This window comes from Phoenix dactylifera, chromosome 2 (assembly GCF_009389715.1).
Source record: "Phoenix dactylifera cultivar Barhee BC4 chromosome 2, palm_55x_up_171113_PBpolish2nd_filt_p, whole genome shotgun sequence".
NCBI classification, from domain to species: Eukaryota; Viridiplantae; Streptophyta; class Magnoliopsida; order Arecales; family Arecaceae; genus Phoenix; species Phoenix dactylifera.
Window position 1 is genome coordinate 12,253,757 of NC_052393.1, and position 23,370 is coordinate 12,277,126.

Sequence of the window (23,370 nt, forward strand, 5' to 3'; positions counted from 1 at the left end):
TAGAAATCACCATTAATTATTTCCCGTTATTCTGAATTCTACAAATTACACGAAAACCATTGCCTCTAAATTCGATCACCACTTTTCTGCTTTTCCAAATGAACAATCTAATCCACTATTCTATGGCATTTAGTCTAACAACGAAACGATGGCCCGTTTCCAACGAAGAATATGATCCCAAACAAAAGTTTAAGGAAAAAGATCTCCCTTTTGTGGCCTTTGGGCATCTGGCAAAGCAAAGCAAAGCAAAGCAAAGCATTTCCCGTCAACTTGACTTCACGCAAACTCTCAACTAGCATTCACACTAGCAATTCATGCAAGATTGCAGCCATTAATCCTGACGATCCCCGTCCCATATTAAAGACTCTTCCCTTCTCCCCTTCCAATCTTCGTAACAAAATCCAACCCTCTCTTCTACACCAGATGGAGAAGAAGAAGGTATCAACAACCTCTCGCCCCTTAGGCATGTGTGAGAAGCTCTTCAACGCCTTCAACCCCGCTTTCCGCCCACTTCGCCGCCTCACTTTCCGCCATCAGGAACCTGAAGGCACCACCAATCCTTCATCGACTCGGCCAAATCACTCTCTGGACTCCGGCACGAAAGATCCTGGTCCTCAAAAGGCACTGCCTACTTCAGCGAAACTCATACCACCTACATCTGAGAAGAAACCGGCTGAGACCGTTGCACCCAAGGCCGAACCGCACCACCCACTGCCAACGCCAGCGGCACCGCCGCCGCCGTCGCCGCCAACTACATCAGTCCCAGTTCGGAGGGTTCCCGACAAGGTGGTGCCACCGAGCGCGGCACCCCCAAAGGCGGTGACGATACCGCAACCAATGCCACCAAAGGCAGTGGCGACACCACAACCACTGCCGCAGCCAGCCCCTCCGGCGGGTGCGGCGGCAGCGACAGAAAGATCAAAGAAGAACATTAATGAGAGGGTGGAGGATTACATCAAACGCCGTAAGCATAAGATGAGGGTTGGCTCTGGGGTTGGAAGAGATGGCAGCGGAAAATAAGAGAGAGAGAGAGAGCGCACGCCTGCAGATATATGTTCTGAGTTTAAATTGTTGAAGGGTTATTGTTAACAGCTTCCGTTTGATATATGCTTTTACCGTTGTATGAGTTTGTGAGAATATATGGTGTTCTTGAAGAATAAATTTGCTTGTGAGCCGAAACCCTCTTAGTTTTCTCTTTGTGGATGATCGAAGTTTTGGTATTAATTAATTGAGCAAGTTGTGCGTGAACTGTTTGGGCTCGTCTTATGAAAAAGCTAGCTCAATCTCATTTTTTTGGGACATAAATGGAGCATTTGCAAATCTTATGTTAACCGCTTAGTTTAAAAAAACAGGTCAAAACTGGACAGGTGGAAGGTCAGACTGACCCCAAGACAATCTACTTCCTAATTCAGAAGCGCACTTTGATTTCTGAAAGGGAATTTCATAGTCATAGTTCAATTAGAAGAACAGATCACTAAGTCGGTGGTCCATCATTGGATCACCCACCACCATACAGATCTCAAAGTACTCCAAACTTTATCATTGATCTGCCTGCACAAATCTCAAAGCGACCCGGATCAGCTGAATCCTTTGTTTGTGTTAAAGATACAACCCTGACCTTCAAAATTTGCTGACAAATTTTTCAAAGATTTACGCAGGTTAATCTCACTATGTTAGTAAATGGCAGTACCGTATATCATTCTCTATTGTTCTACATTGGAGACTCGTTTGTCTGCCTTGAATTAAAAAAAAAAAAAAAATCTAAGGTTGAGGTTTAGGCATCAGCATGGCGTGCAGTAGCACCATCATGCTACATGCTGCTCCTCCAACCACTCCCAGTATAGTGGCCCCTATATTGCACTTGATTATTATCACGTCTTCTTAAAAATTCAAGGAGCTAGTTATTAACTTTTCTTCTAAATCATTAAGGGCATACGTCTGCTACCTCTAAAAAAAAAAATGTATGCCTTCGATCAAGATAGAGGGACAACTCGCATACCAACCTGTCCCACATGTAATTTCAGAGATAAAGATAGAGAGGAAGAACTGTTATGCCGAAGCCATTTGCAAAATTAAATCATTACAGGACAATATCGTCGATCGTTTGGATGGAGCCTTGGTTCGTCTATCTAATTAATGATGGCAAGCCTCCTAGACTACTACTGTAAATGTGTGCCAAGGCAAGACTTCTTGTTATTCACTGATGGATGTTTGAAGATGAACTTTTGTTGTAGACGTTGATCTCATCTGTTGCTGCAATTGGTTTAGCTGAGCAGTGGAAACCTTCCCTTCGGTTCGGTCCTCATGCGCTACATGGCAATCTATCAATTCTGCATGCAATAATGAAATAGCTTGTTGGCATCATGATTAATCTCAACATAAATAATCAAAGTCTGGCATGTATCCATCCAATCAGTCCTGATAGTGAAAATAAGAGTTTTTACCATGCAGTTGGCATAAATGGTGCCTTTGCAATTTGCATTGCAGCTATAGATCCTCTCAACTTTTGCATAAGACCCACAAAAACGTAGGCTTATCTTTAAGCTGCAGCTCAAGTGGGGAAGCAAATATATTTTTCTCCAATGATGTCTCTCATGTATGCCTGGCAATGTTGCACCTATATTGGTGATGGCCATAATTAGTTAGATCCACATAAAATTCATGAGCAGGCAGGTTATTTTAGGGACAATAGTCCCTAAGGGACCCAGCAAATCCCTACTTTGGATTATGGGATCTGATTCTTTTGTCACATTGTTATATTTCGAGTCATCGTATAAACCAATTCGAGAACAATTAATTGAATGACTTTTTGAAGGGACGGATGCATATAGAAACTTGCACAAGAAAGCATGGCAATCTATTGTTTTTATTTTTCTTTCTGGTCCATCACCTTGCTTAAAGAAACCATAATAACCTCTATATATTCTCATTTACCATAGGTTATTTCATGATGAACAAGATTAATTAACTTCGACTGAGGTAAATGATGATAAACTATTTCATTTGTGGTCCCATCTATATGTATTTCTTCTTTCATGACTGTAACAGTAAAGTTTGTCATACATCTCCGAGATGCAAATGGATATGCTTCCTCGTGTCTCTTTCTGAAATATTTTTCCCTTAGAAAAGAGGTGGAAATAGGTCAAGTTTGGTTTAGCAAATGACGACCTTCAAGAGGCCAGCCTAAAATTCTTATCTTAATCCAAACAAATTAATTCGATGGACCAACCTTTTCCACCTCTACTAGTCAGAGAAGGCAACCTCAAAAAAGTCATCCAAATTCTAATTGTAAATGATTCATTGCCATTTTCTATATTAGGTCGTGATTGTTTCTAAAGCATGCATGGACTAGTTTTGCAGTTGGACTTCCTCTACTAATTTTGTTTTTATATCAAACCTGTAGGCGAGGCCATGAAGAATATTTAGAAGTCAAGATGACCACTTAATCGAAGCCAATTATCCAACATTGATCATGAATTATTAATCAATTATAGGTTGTTTTCGATGTTAGGATCGATAAAGGGGATTTATCCCTGCTTTATCCCATATAAGCTTAAACCAAGTTTAATTATGTTTACAGCTCCTCCATTGTCCTTGCTATTATGAGATCGAAAGTCCAATTTAGCCCTCCTATAATATTGATATAACATTAATATCGATGAATGTTAAATAATATAATATTGCAGTACAATATTAAATACAATGTAGTTATACAAAATAATATTAATATCATAATATGGTATTACATATGATATAATATATAACTTTGTAATATATAATGTATTATATAATATTATTGAAACGTTGCTTTTTTCCTCCACTTAAACTATCCCCGGTTTTCTTCCAAACGCATTGAAAAAAAATATATATATAGAATAATAGCATGCTCTCCGCAAGAGAAAAATTAAGAGTTGCACCCGCTGAAACTGATAGAAGCTAAACTATTCCGTATAACTTTTTCTTATTTCCGAAAGAAAACCATATCCTTGTTTCAAAGAGATTCTTTGCCATTGTTACTTCAAGTGCTATCTCCATTATATCGAAAGCAGCGTCGACCTGGCTGGTCAAGTAATGCAGGCCATGTCTCATTTCATTGAGGGATGCAGGACCCATGGAGGCAGAACTCATGGCAGTGGAAACCATAATATGGGCTCGAAAGAGCTGGTTTTTGGATATTTGTGCACTTGGCTCGAGCCATGAATGATGCATGAATCTACTCCCATCTAATGCTTTTGCCTTTTGGTGCCAAGGTGGTGGAACGTTAGGCTTCCATTGCAAAACTATCAAAGCTGTTGAAGAAGAATTTTTTTGTTTTGCCAAAAGGAAGAAGTTATGTGCAACTAGCATCAGGCAATACGCAAGAATACGCCACTAGTAATAACTCGCAGGAACTTTGCCAATATAAATATGTTCTGATCATGAATGCTGCAAAGCTGAAGCAAATATTCTGAATCCAACATAAATTATCCGACAATTTTAACCAAGATTTGTGAGAAAAAGAGAGGACAAGGCAAAATCCAAGATGGGGCATTCAGAGATCTCTTGTTAAAAAAAAGTGCAAAAAAATGAAAGCTAGTGTTTGGAAAAAATTACTCTATCCACTAAACCACCAAATACATCTCAAATCCAAACATACAGAAGTACAAAAGGACTCAATTAGCCATGTAATAAAACTATCGAATCTATTTTCTTCATCTTCTACCTCGTTCCACAATTAAATTTAAACAAAATAAAATTAGGCCGAAGAGGAGGGTCTGACGAGCTCCCTGGCGATCGCCTTCTCGAGCCAGGCCTCGGCGTCCTCCATCATCCCGGGGCTCAGCCGCACCATCAGGATGCAGAACTCCGTCTCGTTGAGCGCCCCGTCGCCATCGAGATCCCCCTCCCTCACCATCGCCGCCGCGTCCTCCGCCGTCATCCCCGCCATCCCCAGCGCCGCCGCGTTCCGCCGCAGGCTCTCCGCCGTTATCAGCCCCCTCCCCGGGTCCGCCAGCAGCCTGAACCCCCCGCACAGCTCCCTCACGAACTCCTCCGCCTCCAGCTTCTCCGCCATCGTCGGCATCAAGTCTTCGTACTCCATCTCCCCCGCCGCCTTCGGATCCCCTTCCTCCGCCATCACTCTCTCGTTTTGTTTTTTTCTTTTCTTGCTTTCTTCTTTGCGAGCCACAAGGAGAAGCCGTCTCTCCTTTTTAATAGCATCGTACTTCTTAAAATCATTAAAAAAATAATTTTCTTTTTAACAGCTTCTACGAAGGAGGGACCGATGAAGCCGGACGTGACGACCGCGTCAAGGGGCGCTCGGCTAGTGGGGACTTGGGACGATTCTTGGAGGGAGGTTTCGTGGAAGCTTCTCGCGGTCGAGGCCGTTTCAGCTCCGCGTCCGGCGCGTTTCTGTTATCCGGGAGGACGTAGCAGCCAAGGGCAAAAGCCGACACCGCGCGCGAAGCTTCTATGTGCTCCTTGTTAAGTTTTTTTTTTTTTTCCTTCTTTTTTTTAATAAATATCCTCCTAAAAAATTATATTTATAAAAATACTTTCTTAAAATTTATATTTATTTATTTATTTTTATAAAAATATTATTTTTTACAAATGCACTTCTAACACCATTAATAAAAATAATATTTATTTTAACTAAAAATTAAAAAAAATCAAAATTATTTTTTTTTGTTTTCTATTGCGACGGCCTCATAAATAATTTTTTTTTATATCTATTCATTAAGAATATTTTACTCATTTTAATTTGGAACCATTATTTTTTAATATCATGAGGCTGGTATATATGCAAAAATAAATATCAAAAAATAAAATAACAAAATAAATATTTTACGAAGATATATAAACAAATATTAATTTTAAAAAAATATTTATATCAAATTTGATATTGAGGAGGATGCTCATATAAAAACCCTAATTATTATATTATCAACGCATCGATTCATGATATTTGATTTCTGGCGTGCAAACGCTATATCAAAGCCCATGCTAAGTATGGATCCCAATAGTAATCTAATGGTCAAGCATTATATCGGACGACCCGCCGGTCCGATAGGTATGGGACCGGAACCACTCCTTCCGGGGCCGAATCCGACAACAAATTGCCATTGGATTTGGCAGGATTGATTGAATGAATGATTTTGTTTATGGTGGGGTGGAAATTGTGTGGTGATGGGTGCTGACGGTGACTTTCCGATGTCTTTGGTTTGCTGCGCGCAAGAAATGACGGGAGATTGCTGGCTGGGGTCGGGTTTCTCTGGACCACCGGTGGTTACCACAAGGCTTCAGCTTCAAAAAAGCATCAGAAGTGTGGACCGAGCGTGGGAAAGGTGATGCTGAAGGGCTGGAGCTTGTTATGTAATGATGCATCTTATGCTTTTCCACGTGTCTGTTGTGTAACTGGATGGATATTAAGTGCATGAATTGGTGTTTGCTTGTTTGCCTAATTATGATCTTAGGAAAGCAATGTGAAGATAATTTTATTATGGAATGGGGTTCAAAGATAGGTTCCAAAGATGATTTTATTTGATTAGGTTGTCCTGAGCTGGATGTGAAGTCAAATTGATTATCGTATGCGACCAATTAATAGCAATAACACCATTATGTCAACCCCGGCAATAGCCCCCAAGTAGATGTAAAATGTTTGTAGCATTGATTGCAACATAGTCGCAATTAAATTCATGCTAGTTGCGTTCCATGCAAGTAGTTAAACTCTTTTAAAGTTTTTGATTATTCTTAACTTTTTATCTTATTATTTCTTGATAGAGCTATATATAGTTAAAATATTCTTGAGGTTTGACTTTAGAATTCAATTAGAAAAATATTGATAAATAAAATAAAAAGTTAAGGTTTAACTATTGAAATCCTCTTTGAGGGGGATTGATCCTCCTTAAGAGATCAAAAAATGTTTTACTTTTAAGAGAAACTAACTTTCCTAAGATTTTTTTTTTTGAGCACGATTGTTTCTCTTAAAGGCTTGTTTCGATATTTTTATGAGATTAGGCTAAAAATTCTGAAGAATTCGTAGATTAAGCCATCCATTTAAGTATGACCCTATATAAATTCTATTGGTCCAATTTCTGTGGAAAATAAAATCTATGGCTAGAATTTTGATTGGATTTAGATAGGTTTTTCAAAAATGTAAGTTAAATAAGCCAATAGATATTTTTATAGAATTTTTAGCCAAATTCTGCAAAAATATCTAAACTATAGTCTAGTTTTCCAAAAGAATAACATTTTTACACCTAAAAGTCTCGTTACCTTCAAAACATACTCATTGACATATATATATATATATAGCTTATAAAATAGCTACCTCTCGGTAGCCATCCATGCATAAGAAATACAAAAACAATTTTCTGTAACTACCCACTAATCCTAAATTCCGATAAGTAATTTTAATATAATAATTTGAATAAAATGAGTACAAACGAGAAAGCCATGGGCAGAGGCAGAGGGAAAAAGGGCTTCATGCATTTTTATTAAAATAAATAAATAAAAAGAGAATTGGGTGTAACTCGTAAACCCGACTACTTTGCAACTTCCAATAACTCCCCTTTCATCAAAGTTCGAGATTCATCCTTCAAATCGAGTAAAATAAAATAAATAAATACCATAGCAAGACATAAGAGGGAGACAGAAATGCATATTCTAATATAAAATAAATTAATAAATTGGTTGAACTATTAAGATCACAATAAGTTATTAGAGAAATGCGCCATGAAGCGCAGAGAGAAATTAAAATCATAACATATTTAACATGTTACAAGGAATTGAAGTTTTTTTTTTTTTGATAATACATTATATTTTATTCATAGAGAAAGATTTTGGTATGATATAATATAATCAAGGCCAATTAATTTGTTACATGGAATGGGGAGAACCATCTCATTGTGGCGAGATCCTCGAAGGATGTGATGCTACTAACCGGAAGACTCCCGAACCACCTTGCGGCATCTCCTTGGGTTAAAAAAAGTCGATTAACTCACGTTTTTGTGTATTACTTTTAACATATCATGATGTAGCGTCCGACAACACGATTCTATCTTTCTCCAAAGAGCCATCGTCCCAATATCGCCACGTTTAACTATTGAAGATCCACCTAAAAAATGATGTTTCCAGTCCGACGATAACCCGGGTCCGAGAACCATCTGGTTTAGCCGGACTCTTGAGCAACAATAAGCCAGGATAATCGAATATTTCAAGTCCAGTCAATCATAAAACAAACAAGTCCAGAGCCATTATTTTGAAAGCAGGGCTTATAACACCGAACTCAATTTTAGCCCAAACTGGCCCAACCAAGCCCAAAAAGCCCAAGTCTTAAGCCCAGCCCGTTTCCACAATTCGTTACATTCAACAAGTCATATATTTGCTCATATCCCTTGCCTCGTCAATGCTTATCTTTCTATTAATTATCTCGGCTTCGAATGGGATGGAAAACATGACGAACTAGATACGATCAGAAGTCCGAAGTAAGAAATTAATCGCAAAGCATCATACGTCCTCAAAATCCTTAAAAAAAGGTTCACAACATTACAAGTGGGGCATAATGGCTTATCCTCCCTCATCTACCAATACGAAACAAAGGAGCTCAGCTTCCACGTTGCCTAATTTGCCCTCGATGTCTCACACGGGTGTTAGGGCCTGATGGCTTTATATATGGCTGATCATGTTAGCTTTGTAGGTTAGAAAAAGAAAGCTGTCTAAAATACTCCAAAATTTATTATTTTTTAACTTTTTTAGGTGCATTCATGATAGGCGTGTATGAGCCATCCGCTCTAAAAAAAAAAAGAAACAATTTTTTGTATGAATATTCTTTTAAAAATTCAAATTTATGTGAATACCTTTTTTTTAAAATTAATATTTATTTTTATACTCTCATAAAACACTGTTTTTACACAAATGCTCTTAATATAATGGTTCTTTTAATACCATTAATAAAAATATATTTATTTTAATTAAAAATAAAATATAATTTTGAAATTATTTTTTATTTTCCATCCTGATCACTTTATAAATATTTTTTTTTCACATCTACCCATTAAACATATTTTAGTCATTTTAATTTAAAATTATTAAATTTTTAACAATATTAAATGGTATTGGTACATATAAAAAATAGTAATAAAAAAATGAAATAGCAAAATAAGCGTTTTATGAATATTAATTTAGAAAAAATATTTATGTAAAATTTGATATTTAGAAGGGCACACATCAAAAAATAAATCTTAAAAAAAAAATGTTTAGGGCCTGATTGTCTAATTCACCCTCAGGGGTTCACCGAGTTCCCGAGTAGCAACTTACAACTTCTTGGGTAGCTTCAAGGGTACACGTAGCAATTCCGATGAAGATGGCAGAAAAAAAAAAGAAAATAAAGATTTTTTTAAATAAAAAAACCCTAACCCTCCTCTACGCTTACTCCTGTCCCCGTCTCTCTCAGCCTTCCGCTCTCCCACAAGGCCAATATCGCCTGGTCGCTTAGATCATCACATAATTAATTTCCACCTCTTCCTACCCTCCTCTTTTAAGTAGCAAGAATTTGTTCGCCTTTTCCGTATTTTTTTTGATCCTTCCAAGAAAGGAATCGATGCTTTCCGACTCGTGTTTCCTCTCGGCTCTGTGATTCTTTTGCTAGTTCAATGGTTGATTAAATGGTAATCTCGGAAGCCTCTTTTATTTTAAACTGTTTTTCCAACTTATCCCATCTTATCCCATAAAGACATGATGGGGAATTTATTTTTATGGGTCATGTCCACATCATGATATGGATTCCCTTTCACGCTTTCCATTTCTATTTAACCCTAATGGGTTTCCAATGTTATTCACTTTTTTTTTTTAACGTAGTTTAATCTGTTAATTGATGCCCGAGTGATGTTCAGATGTTCAACTCCAGCCTCCCAGTTAGCCTTTGTATCGACCAGTTTTTAGTGTTTTCTTAAATAATTCGTAGTTTGTTTGGATTGTAACTCCTACTTGTTATTTTATTGAGTTTTGCAGTGGTTAATTAACCTATTCTCTGTCTCCCTTATCATTTGGGTCTATGCGAGCTGTGTTTTGTTTTTGGATTATAATTGTTGTCTGACGCGTTGTCAGCGATCGGATAATGGGCGACAAATTTTTTTGTCGGTAGGAAGGAGGAAGGAAGAAGAAGCGATTGAAGTATCTTAGAGTTTGAGGTTTGTTTAATTGTTCTGTTTCTCTTCGATGTTTGATTTAGGTAAAAGTTGGTGTAATTGGGTTTCAGATCTCTTGTGTTTTGATGCAGTGTAGAGGTTACAATTGCTTGTTGTCTGTGTGAGCTTGTGATTCTATTTTTTTTCCCGCTAATTGGAGCAGTTGAAGACGAGAAGGGCAGGGTGCTGATGGCTGAAGTGGTTGGGCCTCGATTATACAGCTGTTACAATTGCCGGAACAATGTCGCCCTTCATGATGATATCATTTCGAAAGCTTTTCAGGTGAAGCTCTTGCATCACTCTGCTTGTATGTGATGCGATTTAGGATTTTTTTGTTTGTTTTTTTTTTTTGTTACATTAGGATTTCCTTTTCAAATTGTTTCTTTTCTTATATACTATGCCTCCAATATGATAGCGTAGTTTAAATTATTGGATATACAAATGGAGCAATGAATGAACCGTACTGATTGATCTCTAAATGTTCAACTTCAAGATTGAAAAATTTGAGAAAAGATATAGGATTCGAATAAAAGGAAGTTTTGCTGATTTGGCGTATTTGCGTAGTGTTTGCTTTTGCTTGCACTCTGAGAGAATGATATGGTCTGTGTTTCTGCCACCTTCAAAAATGGTCTCAGGGGAGACATGGGCGTGCATTTCTGTTTTCTCACACAATGAACATAGTTGTGGGGCCGAAGGAGGATAGGCAGCTAATGACAGGATTGCATACGGTTGCTGATATCTACTGCTGTGATTGTCATGAAGTGTTGGGTTGGAAGTATGAAAGAGCATACGAGGAGACGCAGAAGTACAAAGAAGGGAAGTTTATACTTGAGAAGTCAAAGATTGTGAAGGAGAACTGGTAGCTCCCACCTGTGGGCACTGTGGGCGTTGTGTTGGTAAAATTTCTTAATGCAAGTGCCTTTCTCTTGTGACACGATCCTTTTGAGTGTTTTCATGTTTCCAAATATTCATCTTGTACAGAATGGTTCAATGAAAGTTCCAGCACTACTGCTTGAAACATCTTGCTGCCATGCCACTGCCATTTGAAGAGATTGTGTAGTGGAAACTGTTATTCTTCTTTTGAATAAATCACAAGTTCATGCATAGGGATCATGTGTCCCATCATTACTGAGCATTTATAAGTTTGATGAACTACTCTTGAAGTATTAATTTCTTACATATATTATTTCTTCTTTTTTTTGAAGAAATTGCATATATTGTTTCAACATCATAAAAGGCAAGATTATCTCATTCAAAAGCTGCTTTTATGGAGTAAGGATGTCATTAAGAAAACGACAAAAATGTCTTGTAACGAGTTCTTTGCTTGTCATATAACTAAAACGGAATCTTATTTATTAGTTGTTGAACAGATAAAAAGCATTGGTTAGCTTTTAAATAATAAGAAGATCTGGCATAAATGTCAAAGAAGGATTTCTTAATTGATTGTCTCATATACAATGGGAACGATTCATTGACTACGGCTATAGTCATATGATCTTTCTAAACTTTAGGAGCATCTGATGTTTCTTCTTAGATTTACCATTAACTATTTTTTCCCATGATTTATTGAGACTTCATAATGAAAATGTTAACTATTTTTTCCCATGATTTATTGAGACTTCATAATGAAAATGTTCTCCCCCATATCATTCAATTTCTACCTTTTTCAGTCAGTAGATACTGGGACTGCAGGATCTATGGGCTCCCATGATTTCTTCAACTTCTTCATCTTTCTGTTTCATCTCTTCAACCTACCCATGCACATGGGAGTTATCAAAAAGATGAGCTGATTGGCCATCCAAACAGGCTTATATCTTGCGATTTTGCAGCATATCTATGATGTGAGATATTTTTCCTTTACCATAAGCCTTTTGCCAAAATGTGAACTTGCTGAACTGCATATAAACCTGGACCTTGTGACAATTATTGCTTATATACTGTTGTTACCTTCTAGAATCTAATATTCCCTTTATTCCCATAGAAATGGCAGTGGAAAAAGTTGTTCAAGTTAGCACAACCCTTGCCAATCCTTTGACTTGTTGCTTCACTCTCCTGATACTGAAAGCAGACACAGGTTGGTTAAACATAAAACTGCAAAGCTTTACTAGGAGGCCCAGTTTTCATTCTATCTGCCACCGCTAAAGTTACCATTGTTTTTTACTTCACCGAGTTCTTAGTATCGTCAGGAGATATGTCCTTTTATGTGAACAAGACTTGTTGGCATCTTCTCTGTTTCTGTTCTTCCTCATTTATCATCACTCGAATACTTAAGAATTAATTACCCAATCTTTCTTAAAATATCTTTCGTCAGAATTTAAGTCTTTGATCAGTCTTTGCATGATCAGGGAGACAATGGTAATGTGATTTAAGTGCTGGAGCTCTGTCCATGGCGAAAACTGATATCCATGCAAATGATAACTTTATATATATATATATATATATATATATATATATATGTCATGGTTAACTTATATTTGAAGGTTCTTATTACCTATCAGAATATAATAAAGTGAAAGCTCAAACCCTTTCAGTATGCAGAAATCATCAATCATTATTTGATCCCTTGGTCCAATTTACATCATGTATTATATTTTGGTATAATATGCTGAATGGAGAGAAAGTACACCATCTTTCGCCAAATTTTACCCATCGTATTGACGTTATGCTTCTTGATGCAGGTGTTGAACTTTGGTAAAGAAGTTAAGATTTATAAGTAGTTCTCTTTGTTCCATGTTGTGATTCTCACATCTTAGATGATTGCTGGTTGCCTTTTACTCTGAGCCATTTTCCTTTAAAATCATCTGGTGTCTAATTCAATATCCTTTACCAATAAGTATTATCCTATTTTATATTGAATTTGGTTGTTAGTGTGTACTGAAGAAAAATCTGCTCCCTTATAGTCAACTTCTTCTGTATATTTGGTACCTTTGAAAATTGACCAATTTGCAACTTTACGTGAATACCTAGCCATTTCACATAATTCATTTTTTTCCTCTTTTTCTTCAATGACATAACTCTGCACAAGACTATTGCTTAGTTGTTTGAGCTATTCCATTGGACTCATAATAAATGAAGTAGCTGAGAAAACAGCTTATAGTCATGAGTGTCACCAAGAAACAAGTTGTTCTTCAACTGCTGTTTTACTTGATACCATAGAAGCTTCAACATTGCAAATTTGATCATTCCGAGTGAAAGAAATTGTGATCCAACAGTGAAATCCGAGTATAGTTGTTTTGGTAATTTGGAAACATGCCTTTGCCATTAGTAATGTCTTGTACCAAATTATTGAAAGATTCACCAATCTTCATTACAGAGTTTATAACACCACAAATCTTCTCACATTTTATTATTTATTAATAGTTGTCAATGATGATAACTATTTAATATATGATTTAAGGTCTTATGATCTGCCCATTGTTCTGAACAAGAAAAAACTTTTACTTTCTGAGCTTGAAAAAGGCTTCTTTCTTTTAGGATCTGTCGTGATTACTCAAGCCAACTTATTTGGCAGAGCCATGTTCATGTCTTGAATCAGTTTCACGATCCTTCCATCTGTTTTGGGATTTTCTTTTTTTTTTTTTGGTTACAATCTGTTTCGTTATTTAACAATAACAAAAGTTATCTTGAGCAATAATTGATTGAAGTGACTGGACTGCTTCAGGAAAGATCATTTTAGTTCAATTTCACATGCCTCATTTAGAACTTGTTGATGGGATCATTTGTGTGGTCCTTTTTTTGTTATTACATCTGCTTCCAATTGCCTTTTGCTTGTGGTGGGTTGATTTTATCTCCCATGCATTACTTTTCCATGTAAAAGAAAACCTATGTGCAGTTTTTTTTTTTAATATTTCAGTTAGATTTTAGGATGTCAGTGGTGACCCCAAAGGTGATGCTTGAGTTCTGTCCATGACTTTGTGTTCAGTACCATAGGGCGAATCATTGAAAACTGCTAATCAAGTTCATTTATTATGTATGTATTTAATTGATTTCAAGATCTGAGTATTGTATGGATCTATCTCAGACAGTTTTCAAGCATCTGTTATCATCTTTAGTTTTTTGTGCAGAAGATTGAATTAAAGTGGTCCAGCCCTAGCGAATTCGAACTTTCGTCGTAAATCCAAATGACATCTCGTATAACATGAAGTAGCAATCCTGAGTGCTATAACTCAATAGCTGAGGGAGGTATCATTGCTGATTAACCTTCATTTCTCCACACTTATATTTTCGACGGTATGCTACATGACAGGAACACCTTACATCCCATAGAGAGCAACCCCTGAAGCTACCTGGGTTTGATCCCTAATCATAACCTTAGTAGTTGTACTTTACTGGATTAGGCAGACATGCCAGGTATCGAATGACATTTGATTTCAATGAATTTTTCCAGGTACAGAGATACAGCTTGCTTGACTGCTACTTTTGCTAAATGATGTAATGATACTGGTGGCTGGCAGTTGGGAGATGAATCAAGTCATTTGTGGAAGTTTTGTCAGGTTATCCAGTTCTTATGAGGTTATCATTACTATACGGGGGTGCCTTTTGGTATATTCAATTGCTGCAATGCTCTAATTATTTTTTTATCAATTCCAGCATTTCAGCCCCAAGTTCTTTTCTCCTCCATAAAGCAAGAGATATCAGAAATCAAAGCATATCCAATAATGGTCGAAATGGCCAGATTGATTGTCTAGTTGATGTTTCACACACTCGAGAGCTATCGAACAGAGATATATACCAAGGAAAGCTATAAATCACACCTTGGATATTTTTTGGGAGGACCCTCCCCATCTAAAACGATTGATTGCTGGTATCCTGAAAATCTTAAAATTGCACTGTAATTTTCTTCTGGTCCCTTTGGATTGTTGTGTCTGTTTTTATCCCTTTGTTTCATACTTCCGTTAGACCTCTTTGGAGACATCTCATTGGTAGTATATTCAGGCATCTAAACAAGCAAAAAAGCTTTCTACTTCATTAAGCAAGATTCGCGGAAAGATATATTTTATGAGAACATCTTGAATAAAACACACATTATACAGTGGTAGTATACGGTCGCTGGCTGAAAATATTATGACAGCAAGCCAAAAAAGTATGATTCATGTATATGTGAAAGGTTTGCGACAAGGATTTGATTTGAACTTTTCCCACCTTAGAACCGTCTCCATCCCACCCTCCGAAGTTGAATGGAAAGAGGCTTAATCCCCAAATATGCGCCTTTGGTGTCACATCAGAAAAACTGTCTAAAACGTAAGCTGTTTTATGTTTATTTGAATTGAGAAATCAAGAACCGGAGATAAGAGGCTTCTCCGCTGTATTCCTTTTTCAATGAATGCATTACTCTCTTTTTACATAGCCAACTAGTTGGTGTAGTCTTCCGAGGGTTAGGATTAAGGATCGGTCGAGTATTGAATAACCTCGGCCCTGCTAAGTTCCACATACTCCCTAACCGCCCTGATCTCTTCTCTGATCAAGTCAGGATCTAAAGGGTTACATTGAAGGTGTCTCTGGGATCTCCTCCTCAAACATTCCATTTTTGATTTTAGTGTTAAGATGAAGCTTCGTTTGGTGTTGATTCTAGATTAGACTGGAAATAACCCGATGAAACTGATCTGCTTTCCTTTTCTTCAACGGCTCTATGTAATCCAATATATTTTGTGAATGGTCTCGAAGGGGTATGAAACCTGTTGCTTTCGGACCGACTTTAATTGATGGCAGATGTTGTATCAGCTCGGCTTGGAGCTTTTTCTTAAGCAGCTGTTATTTTAGGTATTTCCCATTGGGGCTTAGGGTTAGGGGGGAGGGGCTCGGAGCTAAGATAACTTTGGAAGGAATTCGGGATTGGTCATCGAGGGGGTGGTTGCTTGGTTCCACTGTCCATTAGGAATTCATCCTGCCCTCCCCCCCAATCCCCCCTCCCCTACCCATCTTTTTCAAAAAAAAAAAATTTGTTTTTTTTTTTGTTTTTTACGTGGGTGCAAAGACATGATGTTACTGGCATGGGTTGGGAAGAGAACGAGAAGGGAGGCAAGCCAAATGAACCGCACCGCTAATTTATCACTTCAAGAATAAGACCGGCGCTGGGGTCTACTTAAAAATCTTAAATTTATTTTCTATATTAGCAATTGTTTGTCCTGGGAGGACTAGAATTTTTTTATGTCTTACATGTTAGAAAATTGAGGATTTTGCAAGAAAAAAATAATTACTTTTCAATTCACAGATTTAATATTATTTTTTCTATTTTTTTGCAAATCTAGTATAAATTTACCAAACTAGAACAAAATTGTCTGTCATCCTGCACCAACATGCACAACTTCTAAATATAATCCACATAAAATTATGAATACATGATTTCATACTATAATTAGTATAGTAGAAAGCCTACATGGATTTTGTACACATTTACCAATATGTTAGCTTTATATTTTACCTATTTGTCGTGCTCTAACAAACCTTAGTTTTAGCTGTTTATTCTATATATTTATTAATGGTAAATTTTATAATGGATTCTTAAACTCTGTTCTTTATAAATCCACGTAAAACTTATGCAAAACTTGAATAAAGATGTTAATAATTTGTGCATGCAAAAGATATTAAAAACTTGTGCAAGTTCTCATTGTGCCAGTATAACAAGAAGAAATCTGACCTGAAGGGCTAGAAGCACTCTTTTACACTAGCTCACCAATGCACAAGTTGGTCCAGCATAAATTCTAAATAGAATTTTCACAAAAATCTTTTATAACTGATTTTTGCAAGTTTGTCGATATATTAACATGCTCATTTATTATACTCCAATAAGTTATAGTATTAGTTATTTATTTTATAATTATTATTGAATAATTTTATAAACCAACTGTCATATTAGTTGTATTTTTGAATCCTGTTCTTCATAAAACTTTATAAATCCTGTTTAAAACTTGTACAAAAGGTAATTGAAAAACTTGTCCCAAGTTTTTAACATGCTTACATCATAAGGCGAAAAAAATCAAATCTCGAAGGCTTAAGGCTACTATTGTTCCCAAAAAAGATTAAAATGATTTTGAATTTGCAAAAAGGTGTATTTTATTTGAAAAATTCTCTGAAAAATTTTATTTTGTAGGTAGTGCTGCAAGCTAGGGTAAACAGGTACGATGGGTTGGGTTTGGGCCTACCCGGTTCGGTCATTAAATCGTAGGCTGGAGCCCGGTTTTCGTGGTGGGTTGGATGGCCCGAGTCCTGGTCGAGGCTTGCCAATCCCGCAAACTCCCCACTGCGTTTCAGGCCGAGGAAATCTCTCTCCCAGTAGGGTTTAGGCTTCTGTTACGTCCTAACCGAGAAATCGAGAAATCGAAGTACGAGCATTCCGCCTTCTCGACGTCCAAAACTTTCTAAGCTCCCTCCTTAAATCGTAATTAGATTTTTCTTCCCACTTCTTGATTTGATCTTAAACTCCTCTCGCAGAGCAGAGATGCTGTGATATCGAACACTCGAAGCTTTCCAACTTTTCAAGAAGAGCCGCCAATTTTTCCCTTATCATAAATAAGCAAACAGAAATCATCCCAATTTCTTTTTCCAGGAAAGAGGGAGAAAGCAGGGAGTTTTTGAAGGTGGTTGTCGGCGATGGAATTCTGCCCGACGTGCGCGATGTTGCTGCAGATCGAGCCGGCAAACAGCGGGCGGAAGCTGCGGCTCTTCTGCCCCACCTGCCCTTACGTCTGCCCCATCGAGAACAAGGTGAACGGCCTCTCTCTCTTCTCCTCCTCTGTCTCTCTCTCTCTCTTTCTCTTCCATCATTCCCTCTTGTATAACTTTGCTTGGGCTTGGCTTAGATTGTTAAGAAAGAGCATCTGGTGAAGAAAGAATTGGAGCCCATTTTTAGTGGATCGGATGCCATGAAGTTCGCTCCCAAAACCGGAAGTAAGTGCTTCTGAACTTGGTTTCATTAACGGTTTTCGGAATGATTGCTTCTCGTTTTCTTTATGCTTTGCCTTTTAGGCTAGATTGTTTATCTGGACCTATTCATTGCTCCTGTGTAAGCAGAGTTTGATCAAGAAAGCATTTCCGGAATAATTTTTCTCGTCTTAGGGCATGTGCTGATATACGTTTGCTTCTCCGCCTGTTTTTTATTTGTTCTAAATAGTTCTTGGGTGCTAGTTCTTCTAACATGATGATTTCAATACCAACAAAAACTTTCTTTTAACAAAAAAGAAAGCAAATTTTTAGTACTTGGGAGTTCTCATCATTTAAAATCTTGGAACTTGTGATGCCAAATTCAGATGTCAAATTCTTTAGTCCACAGACAGTGGCTTATACTCATAATGACATGTCAAGAAGTGGTTCCTCTTCTTGATTACTAACGCCCCATCTTTTCCATGTTCTTAACTCCCTTGGGTCCATTGTCAAATTATTGACAGCTCTGGTTATTGTAATGGATAATATAATCATTTTTTGTGGTGTTTATCAGTATCAGTCAAGTTCGTCTAGATTGGAGCCGTGGGTCTTGTAATATTCATTCATCCAAGTTTCTTCCTCCTTTCCTATGTTATGTCATGTTTTTAGCCTCATGCTCTGTTTACATGTCATGTAAATCCAATATGTTCAAATTTATTCTTATGTTTTATATCTTATGAACCATGGAAACAATTGCAGTTATCATATCTAATTTTTGTATTGACTTATGCCCCAAGTGTCATCATCTTCAAGCAGCATAGCTTCCAATTTTTTCTGCTCTCCCTGTTCTCTATATTCAACTTTAAAAGCTGCACATCTGCCATTAATGCCAGTTTCCTCCCCTTTTTTTCTGAGGAGACATACAAATCTATACAAGTTTGACAAATTCAGCCCTTTTTTTTTTTGAGTTTTTACATTTAATAGGCCTTGAAACAAATACTTTTACTTACATTAGAAGTCTGAGGAAATAAGGGCAAACTAACTAAGACGAGCATAGCAAAAGAGAGGATGTTGAGATAGGTAAACGATAATAATGACTTTGGTATTCAACAAAGGAAACATAGGTGAAGGCCTTTAAAAAATGATTTCTAGAAGCTTTAGTTCCAAAGGTTCCAAAGATTGATGGGAGTTGTTCCTTTCTTGATAACTGAAAATTCTTATATCACACTGATAAGGCAAAGTTTCGTTTTCATTCATGCGCCTTTGGAGACAGTTTCGTTGTGATAATTTAGATTCGAGCTTTTCCCATTAACTCTTAAGGAGTTATTCAGAAGTGACTGAACAGGCACAGAACAAACCACATCTCTTTTGTTCAGGAATGGATGACACTAGATGGGAGCAATTGGTTGGACTGGCCTTAACTCTTAAAAGACCAAAGAGACGCAACTTCATCTTCGTCAAGTCACAAAAAACGCCCCCAGTTGGTTGGACTTTGGCGACATCCAACACATAGAACAAATCGGATGTTGGATCATTAAAGCACTTATGGAAAGTGTTGAAAGAATTATTATGGTCCACCCCCCTCCCCCCACCCCCAATGAGAGACTTTAGATGATCTTGAAAACTGATGTCTGCTTTGACATGATCCTGCTGGAATACATGTTTTGAGTTTAGGAGCCATGGATTGATAAAGACAGCGCAAACTATTTGTACCTGGCCTGTATCAAGGTTTGCTAATGCTGATGGAACTTATAATTAAACATCGTTTTCCCATTAATATTCTACTAGAGACTTTTTATATGCACTAGAACCTACTCTCAATTTCCTTGAGAGTCTAACGAAATTGAATGTAAAGCTTGTAAGTGGTTCAGAAACAGTCAATGAAAAGACTAACAATCTCAAATATCATTTCCATGATGCCTTTCATATAGGCATAGTGCTAGTCCAAGTCATGAGAGATTTAATTACATGGTTTTGCTAGAAACTGCATAATGCTGGAACGAAGTACTTCGTATGTGATAGCAATTGTACGAGCACTTTGTATTACATAAGATCTTCATCAAGTTTCAGATGTGTGGTCTTGGCCTGGCCATGTAATCAAGATTGGTCTAGTAGCATTTTCCTTACTAGTTGTGTTTACTTTAGTTGCACCTTTATTTTGACTGAATTATGGTGCGATTAGAGAAGCCTTTCACCATCACACCTTCAGCCATTTCATTTATAAATGACTTAAGCACTATGACTAACTGGATTCATAATCTTCTGACTCACACTCCGAATTGCATGGGCATCACCAACATGTCCTGTGGACCTTGCTGATGAAGCCAACCAGGCAGCTGATTAGCTATCTGGTCAACTATTTCTAATACTGGAAACTGTCAAATGGTTATCTAACTAAACTTCAGCTTCAGAAATACTGCAGTTAGAAATCTTATGTCAGGCTTCTATCACCTTTTAGTTGTCTATTAGGCTTTGGCCTCCCTACAGGAAAGAATAAATGTGCTTGAGCATTCTTTTTATCATTAGTTAGTTTCTAGAATTTTGTAACTGCCAAAAGTTCTGGAAACATGGACATGGTACAACATGACACTAACACCTTGGCATCTCAGAAATGGAGTGTCTTGCTTACATCACCGAAGTATCAGCAATTGGCACAACCTTTTAAAGTGGAGTTTCAATGGACATTTGGTTCAACTAATGAGACTTCAAATTTTTAACAGTTTGAAGTGCTGAATACTTCTAACGAGATGTCCTACCCAGTTCTTATATAGCTATTTCTTTTAAGAAGTACCATTCGCTAATCAACTTAATTAGCAGTATTGTATATCAATTAATTTATATATTCGTATAATGCATTATACATGAGTGCAGCCATGTTGAGTTATCCAGAGGTTGAAATTGTCAGACACTGAGACACTTATGATCACCAATCCCATGTACTTAAGTAGCATTGCTTGTTATTTCTCAAAAAAAAGGTAACACTGCTCGTCTCTATTACACCTTCCTTCTTAACCACTAACTACTTACAAGCATTACTCCATCTGTTTCTCTCAATGATGTAGTTCTCACTCAACATTTTCCACCTAATTGAGTAATAAGGATTTTCCTGCAAAGGTTCAGTATAGAGTCTGCAGGCTCTCTTTTTGACAGTGCAGACTATCAGTTTGAGAAGAAAACTCCTTCACTCTAACCATATTTTTCTTGAGGAGCCAAACTTATCAAACAAGATTTGTCTGCAAGACTATATTATTCTCCAGTCAATTTTTAACTGGGAATTATTGATTCCATCATTTTGTTGTGTGAACCACCTAATAACACAACTCCTAGTGATTTGGCCCTCTGAGGCACTCATAGCCTTACTTTTAGATCTCTCCTTGTGCACATTTAAAACCTTGAGTGAAAATAAATTCAGGACTGCTAATTTTTTGGATCCAATATGTCCTTTTTTCACAATTAATGGATGTTTTGTGATGGTGGGGGCGTGTGACTTTAAGGTCAAGAACATGAAGTATGCTGGAGCATTCACAAGTGTTCAATAGTTTCTTATTTTCCTCATGTTTTCTAAGTTTGCTGAAGCTAGCCATATTTTTCCTCTGTTCAAGACGCCACCATCTCCTTCTTCTTTGAAAGGGAGCCAGGACAATTTGTCGGATAAATTAGAGCACTTTGAAGCAAGCTGATTCAGATTGCACCTTTCCCTTGTTTAGCATTTGGTTTTTTGGAGGAAACCCGTATAGCATTTATTGATAGTTAAGAAGGGCTTTATGAGTTGTTTTTACAAACTTGATTATGCTGGCTGACAAATTCTATGCTTTTTATCTTGCAGCAACCTGTCCAAGATGTCATCATGGAGAAGCATACTTCAGGCAGATGCAAATCCGATCTGCTGATGAGCCCATGACAACATTTTACATGTGCTGCAATGAGGGATGTCAATTTGAATGGAGAGATGACTGATCTTTTGACACCTGCATCTGCTCTTGCATTCTTTGCATGCTAAAGAATTCCCTGCAAATCGTGATATTTGATTTTAGTGTTTCGGCATGCAAGACCATTACTTGACAAGGAAAAAATGATTCCAACATTTTAAATGTCTTTCGTCCTTAATTTGCATATGCTACTAATTTGCAGATGTCTTCCTTCCATATTTGAGATGTCGTTTTGTTTCGTCTTGTTCCCTTTATTGATTATACCTGCATCATCTGATCTTGACTGGAAGGAGAGATAATGTCCCATTTCCAAGGTAGGTTTGGAAAGTGCCTATTCCTCTTTGTGCATTTAGTTCTGTTTTCGCCCTAGCAAGCCTGAATACTGTTAGTTTCAGCTTGTTAATGACCATCGCAGCAGCGAAGTGTTTGATGAGCTTAGATGAGCTGCTTCCAACTGAAAGGCTCCTGCATAACAAAGGGGGAAATGATGTGCTATCCCTGGTGCTTCCAAATGGAAAGTTTTGGTCATGCTGCTGCTTTTCCCATTGGATAATGATCCTCAGCCCCGTGTACAGCGTTTGCAATCATTTGTTAATATTCTCACTCCTACACATCTGGTGGATGAGGATCCAAGGGGAAATGAGATGATTGTAGCAAAAATTACTATCCACCTGAGGAAACCAACTCTTGAGAAATGACCAAAGTATCTTTCAAGTCGCAGAAGAAGGATCTCCATGGATCATTCCATCACCCTCTACATTAGTATGGGTACTAAATGGAGGTACTAAATGTTTTATTGTTACCAAAAGATAGGGCAAATGTTTCATGACTATTTTTTTTAAAACATGAGAACGATGCAACCTGATCATTTGGTGATTGAATAGTGCTACCATTCCTTTGACTACAGGGAATTTACTGGAGGTTGATCTGCTCAATAAATAGGAAAATGTGAAGCTCTCAATAAAAATTTCCTCAGAATGAGGCCTTATCATGAAAAGTTATTTGATTATTTATCACCAATTAAACATGTTGGTAAAACAGTCAGCATATGGAATTTCACTTTGTTGATGCCATGGCACTTATTTTCTTTCAAAAAGTTGAAGCAATGATTGAAGCGGAAGAACAGGCTAACATGGAGGCGTTTTTAACTTTCTTTATAGATTCTTGAAAGGTTATTCGTAGCACTATAACCATGCAAAGGCTGCATACTCTCTTACGCACACATGTCAGTACATCTTTCTTAATCACTTCCAATTACGCATTGTCATGTTAGCTTAGAACCATGTCACAAATATGCAGATGCAATATTCTCTATAATTTCTGTTAAGTGGCATGGTGGTGGGAATCATGAAGCCAAAGTCCAACTCTGAAATGTAGCAAGAAAATGAAAGAGGTTTGTTATTGTAGTAAAATAT

At 37.2% G+C, this 23,370-nt stretch overlaps 4 protein-coding genes across 20 annotated transcripts; 3 read left to right on the plus strand and 1 right to left on the minus strand.

Annotated features, from left to right (window-relative positions):
• The first annotated feature begins 212 nt into the window (after positions 1 to 212).
• On the plus strand, positions 213 to 1,179 carry LOC103719470 (vegetative cell wall protein gp1-like). The gene has a single exon (XM_008808728.4). The coding sequence runs from the start codon at positions 424 to 426 to the stop codon at positions 1,018 to 1,020; it is 597 nt and encodes a 198-aa protein (XP_008806950.1). The 5' UTR covers positions 213 to 423; the 3' UTR covers positions 1,021 to 1,179.
• Positions 1,180 to 4,523: 3,344 nt separating this feature from the next.
• Positions 4,524 to 5,427, minus strand: LOC103719469 (calcium-binding protein KIC-like). The gene has a single exon (XM_008808726.4). The coding sequence runs from the start codon at positions 5,114 to 5,116 to the stop codon at positions 4,736 to 4,738; it is 381 nt and encodes a 126-aa protein (XP_008806948.1). The 5' UTR covers positions 5,117 to 5,427; the 3' UTR covers positions 4,524 to 4,735.
• A 3,956-nt stretch (positions 5,428 to 9,383) lies between these two features.
• LOC103719466 (protein yippee-like At4g27745) lies at positions 9,384 to 15,005 on the plus strand. Of its 15 annotated transcripts, none has more exons than XR_003387961.2 (6): positions 9,386 to 9,647; positions 9,991 to 10,169; positions 10,259 to 10,448; positions 10,802 to 11,077; positions 14,231 to 14,456; positions 14,554 to 15,005. XR_003387961.2 is itself a non-coding variant. In XM_026809384.2 (4 exons), exons 2-3 carry the CDS (start codon positions 10,356 to 10,358, stop codon positions 11,027 to 11,029), a joined length of 321 nt encoding a protein of 106 aa, XP_026665185.1. In that variant the 5' UTR covers positions 9,654 to 10,169; positions 10,259 to 10,355; the 3' UTR covers positions 11,030 to 11,077; positions 14,231 to 15,005. The 15 variants fall into 15 exon arrangements, 2 of the variants coding, with proteins under 2 accessions (XP_026665185.1, XP_008806947.1); XR_003387967.2 differs by having other exon boundaries at positions 10,087 to 10,169; positions 10,238 to 10,448; XR_003387963.2 differs by having other exon boundaries at positions 10,087 to 10,169.
• Positions 15,006 to 17,335: 2,330 nt separating this feature from the next.
• On the plus strand, positions 17,336 to 22,952 carry LOC103719465 (DNA-directed RNA polymerase III subunit RPC10). Of its 3 annotated transcripts, none has more exons than XM_039121827.1 (5): positions 17,336 to 17,544; positions 17,713 to 17,870; positions 17,966 to 18,053; positions 21,853 to 22,269; positions 22,351 to 22,952. In XM_039121827.1, the coding sequence occupies exons 2-4, from the start codon at positions 17,757 to 17,759 to the stop codon at positions 21,981 to 21,983; spliced, it is 333 nt and encodes a 110-aa protein (XP_038977755.1). In that variant the 5' UTR covers positions 17,336 to 17,544; positions 17,713 to 17,756; the 3' UTR covers positions 21,984 to 22,269; positions 22,351 to 22,952. The 3 variants fall into 3 exon arrangements, with proteins under 3 accessions (XP_038977755.1, XP_008806944.1, XP_038977741.1); XM_008808722.4 differs by having other exon boundaries at positions 17,336 to 17,488; positions 17,598 to 17,870; XM_039121813.1 differs by having other exon boundaries at positions 17,336 to 17,870.
• Positions 22,953 to 23,370: the final 418 nt, after the last annotated feature.

What these genes read in the sequence shown, in the direction of transcription:
- LOC103719470 (XM_008808728.4), top strand. Translation starts at nt 424, where the DNA reads ATGGAGAAGAAGAAGGTATCAACAACCTCTCGCCCCTTAGGCATGTGT.
- LOC103719469 (XM_008808726.4), bottom strand. Translation starts at nt 5,116, where the DNA reads ATGGCGGAGGAAGGGGATCCGAAGGCGGCGGGGGAGATGGAGTACGAA.
- LOC103719466 (XM_026809384.2), top strand. Translation starts at nt 10,356, where the DNA reads ATGGCTGAAGTGGTTGGGCCTCGATTATACAGCTGTTACAATTGCCGG. An exon ending in TCATTTCGAAAGCTTTTCAG is followed by an intron (nt 10,449 to 10,801) that starts GTGAAGCTCTTG and finishes AAATGGTCTCAG; the next exon opens with GGGAGACATGGGCGTGCATT.
- LOC103719465 (XM_039121813.1), top strand. Translation starts at nt 17,757, where the DNA reads ATGGAATTCTGCCCGACGTGCGCGATGTTGCTGCAGATCGAGCCGGCA. An exon ending in TCTGCCCCATCGAGAACAAG is followed by an intron (nt 17,871 to 17,965) that starts GTGAACGGCCTC and finishes GGCTTGGCTTAG; the next exon opens with ATTGTTAAGAAAGAGCATCT. An exon ending in GTTCGCTCCCAAAACCGGAA is followed by an intron (nt 18,054 to 21,852) that starts GTAAGTGCTTCT and finishes TTTATCTTGCAG; the next exon opens with CAACCTGTCCAAGATGTCAT.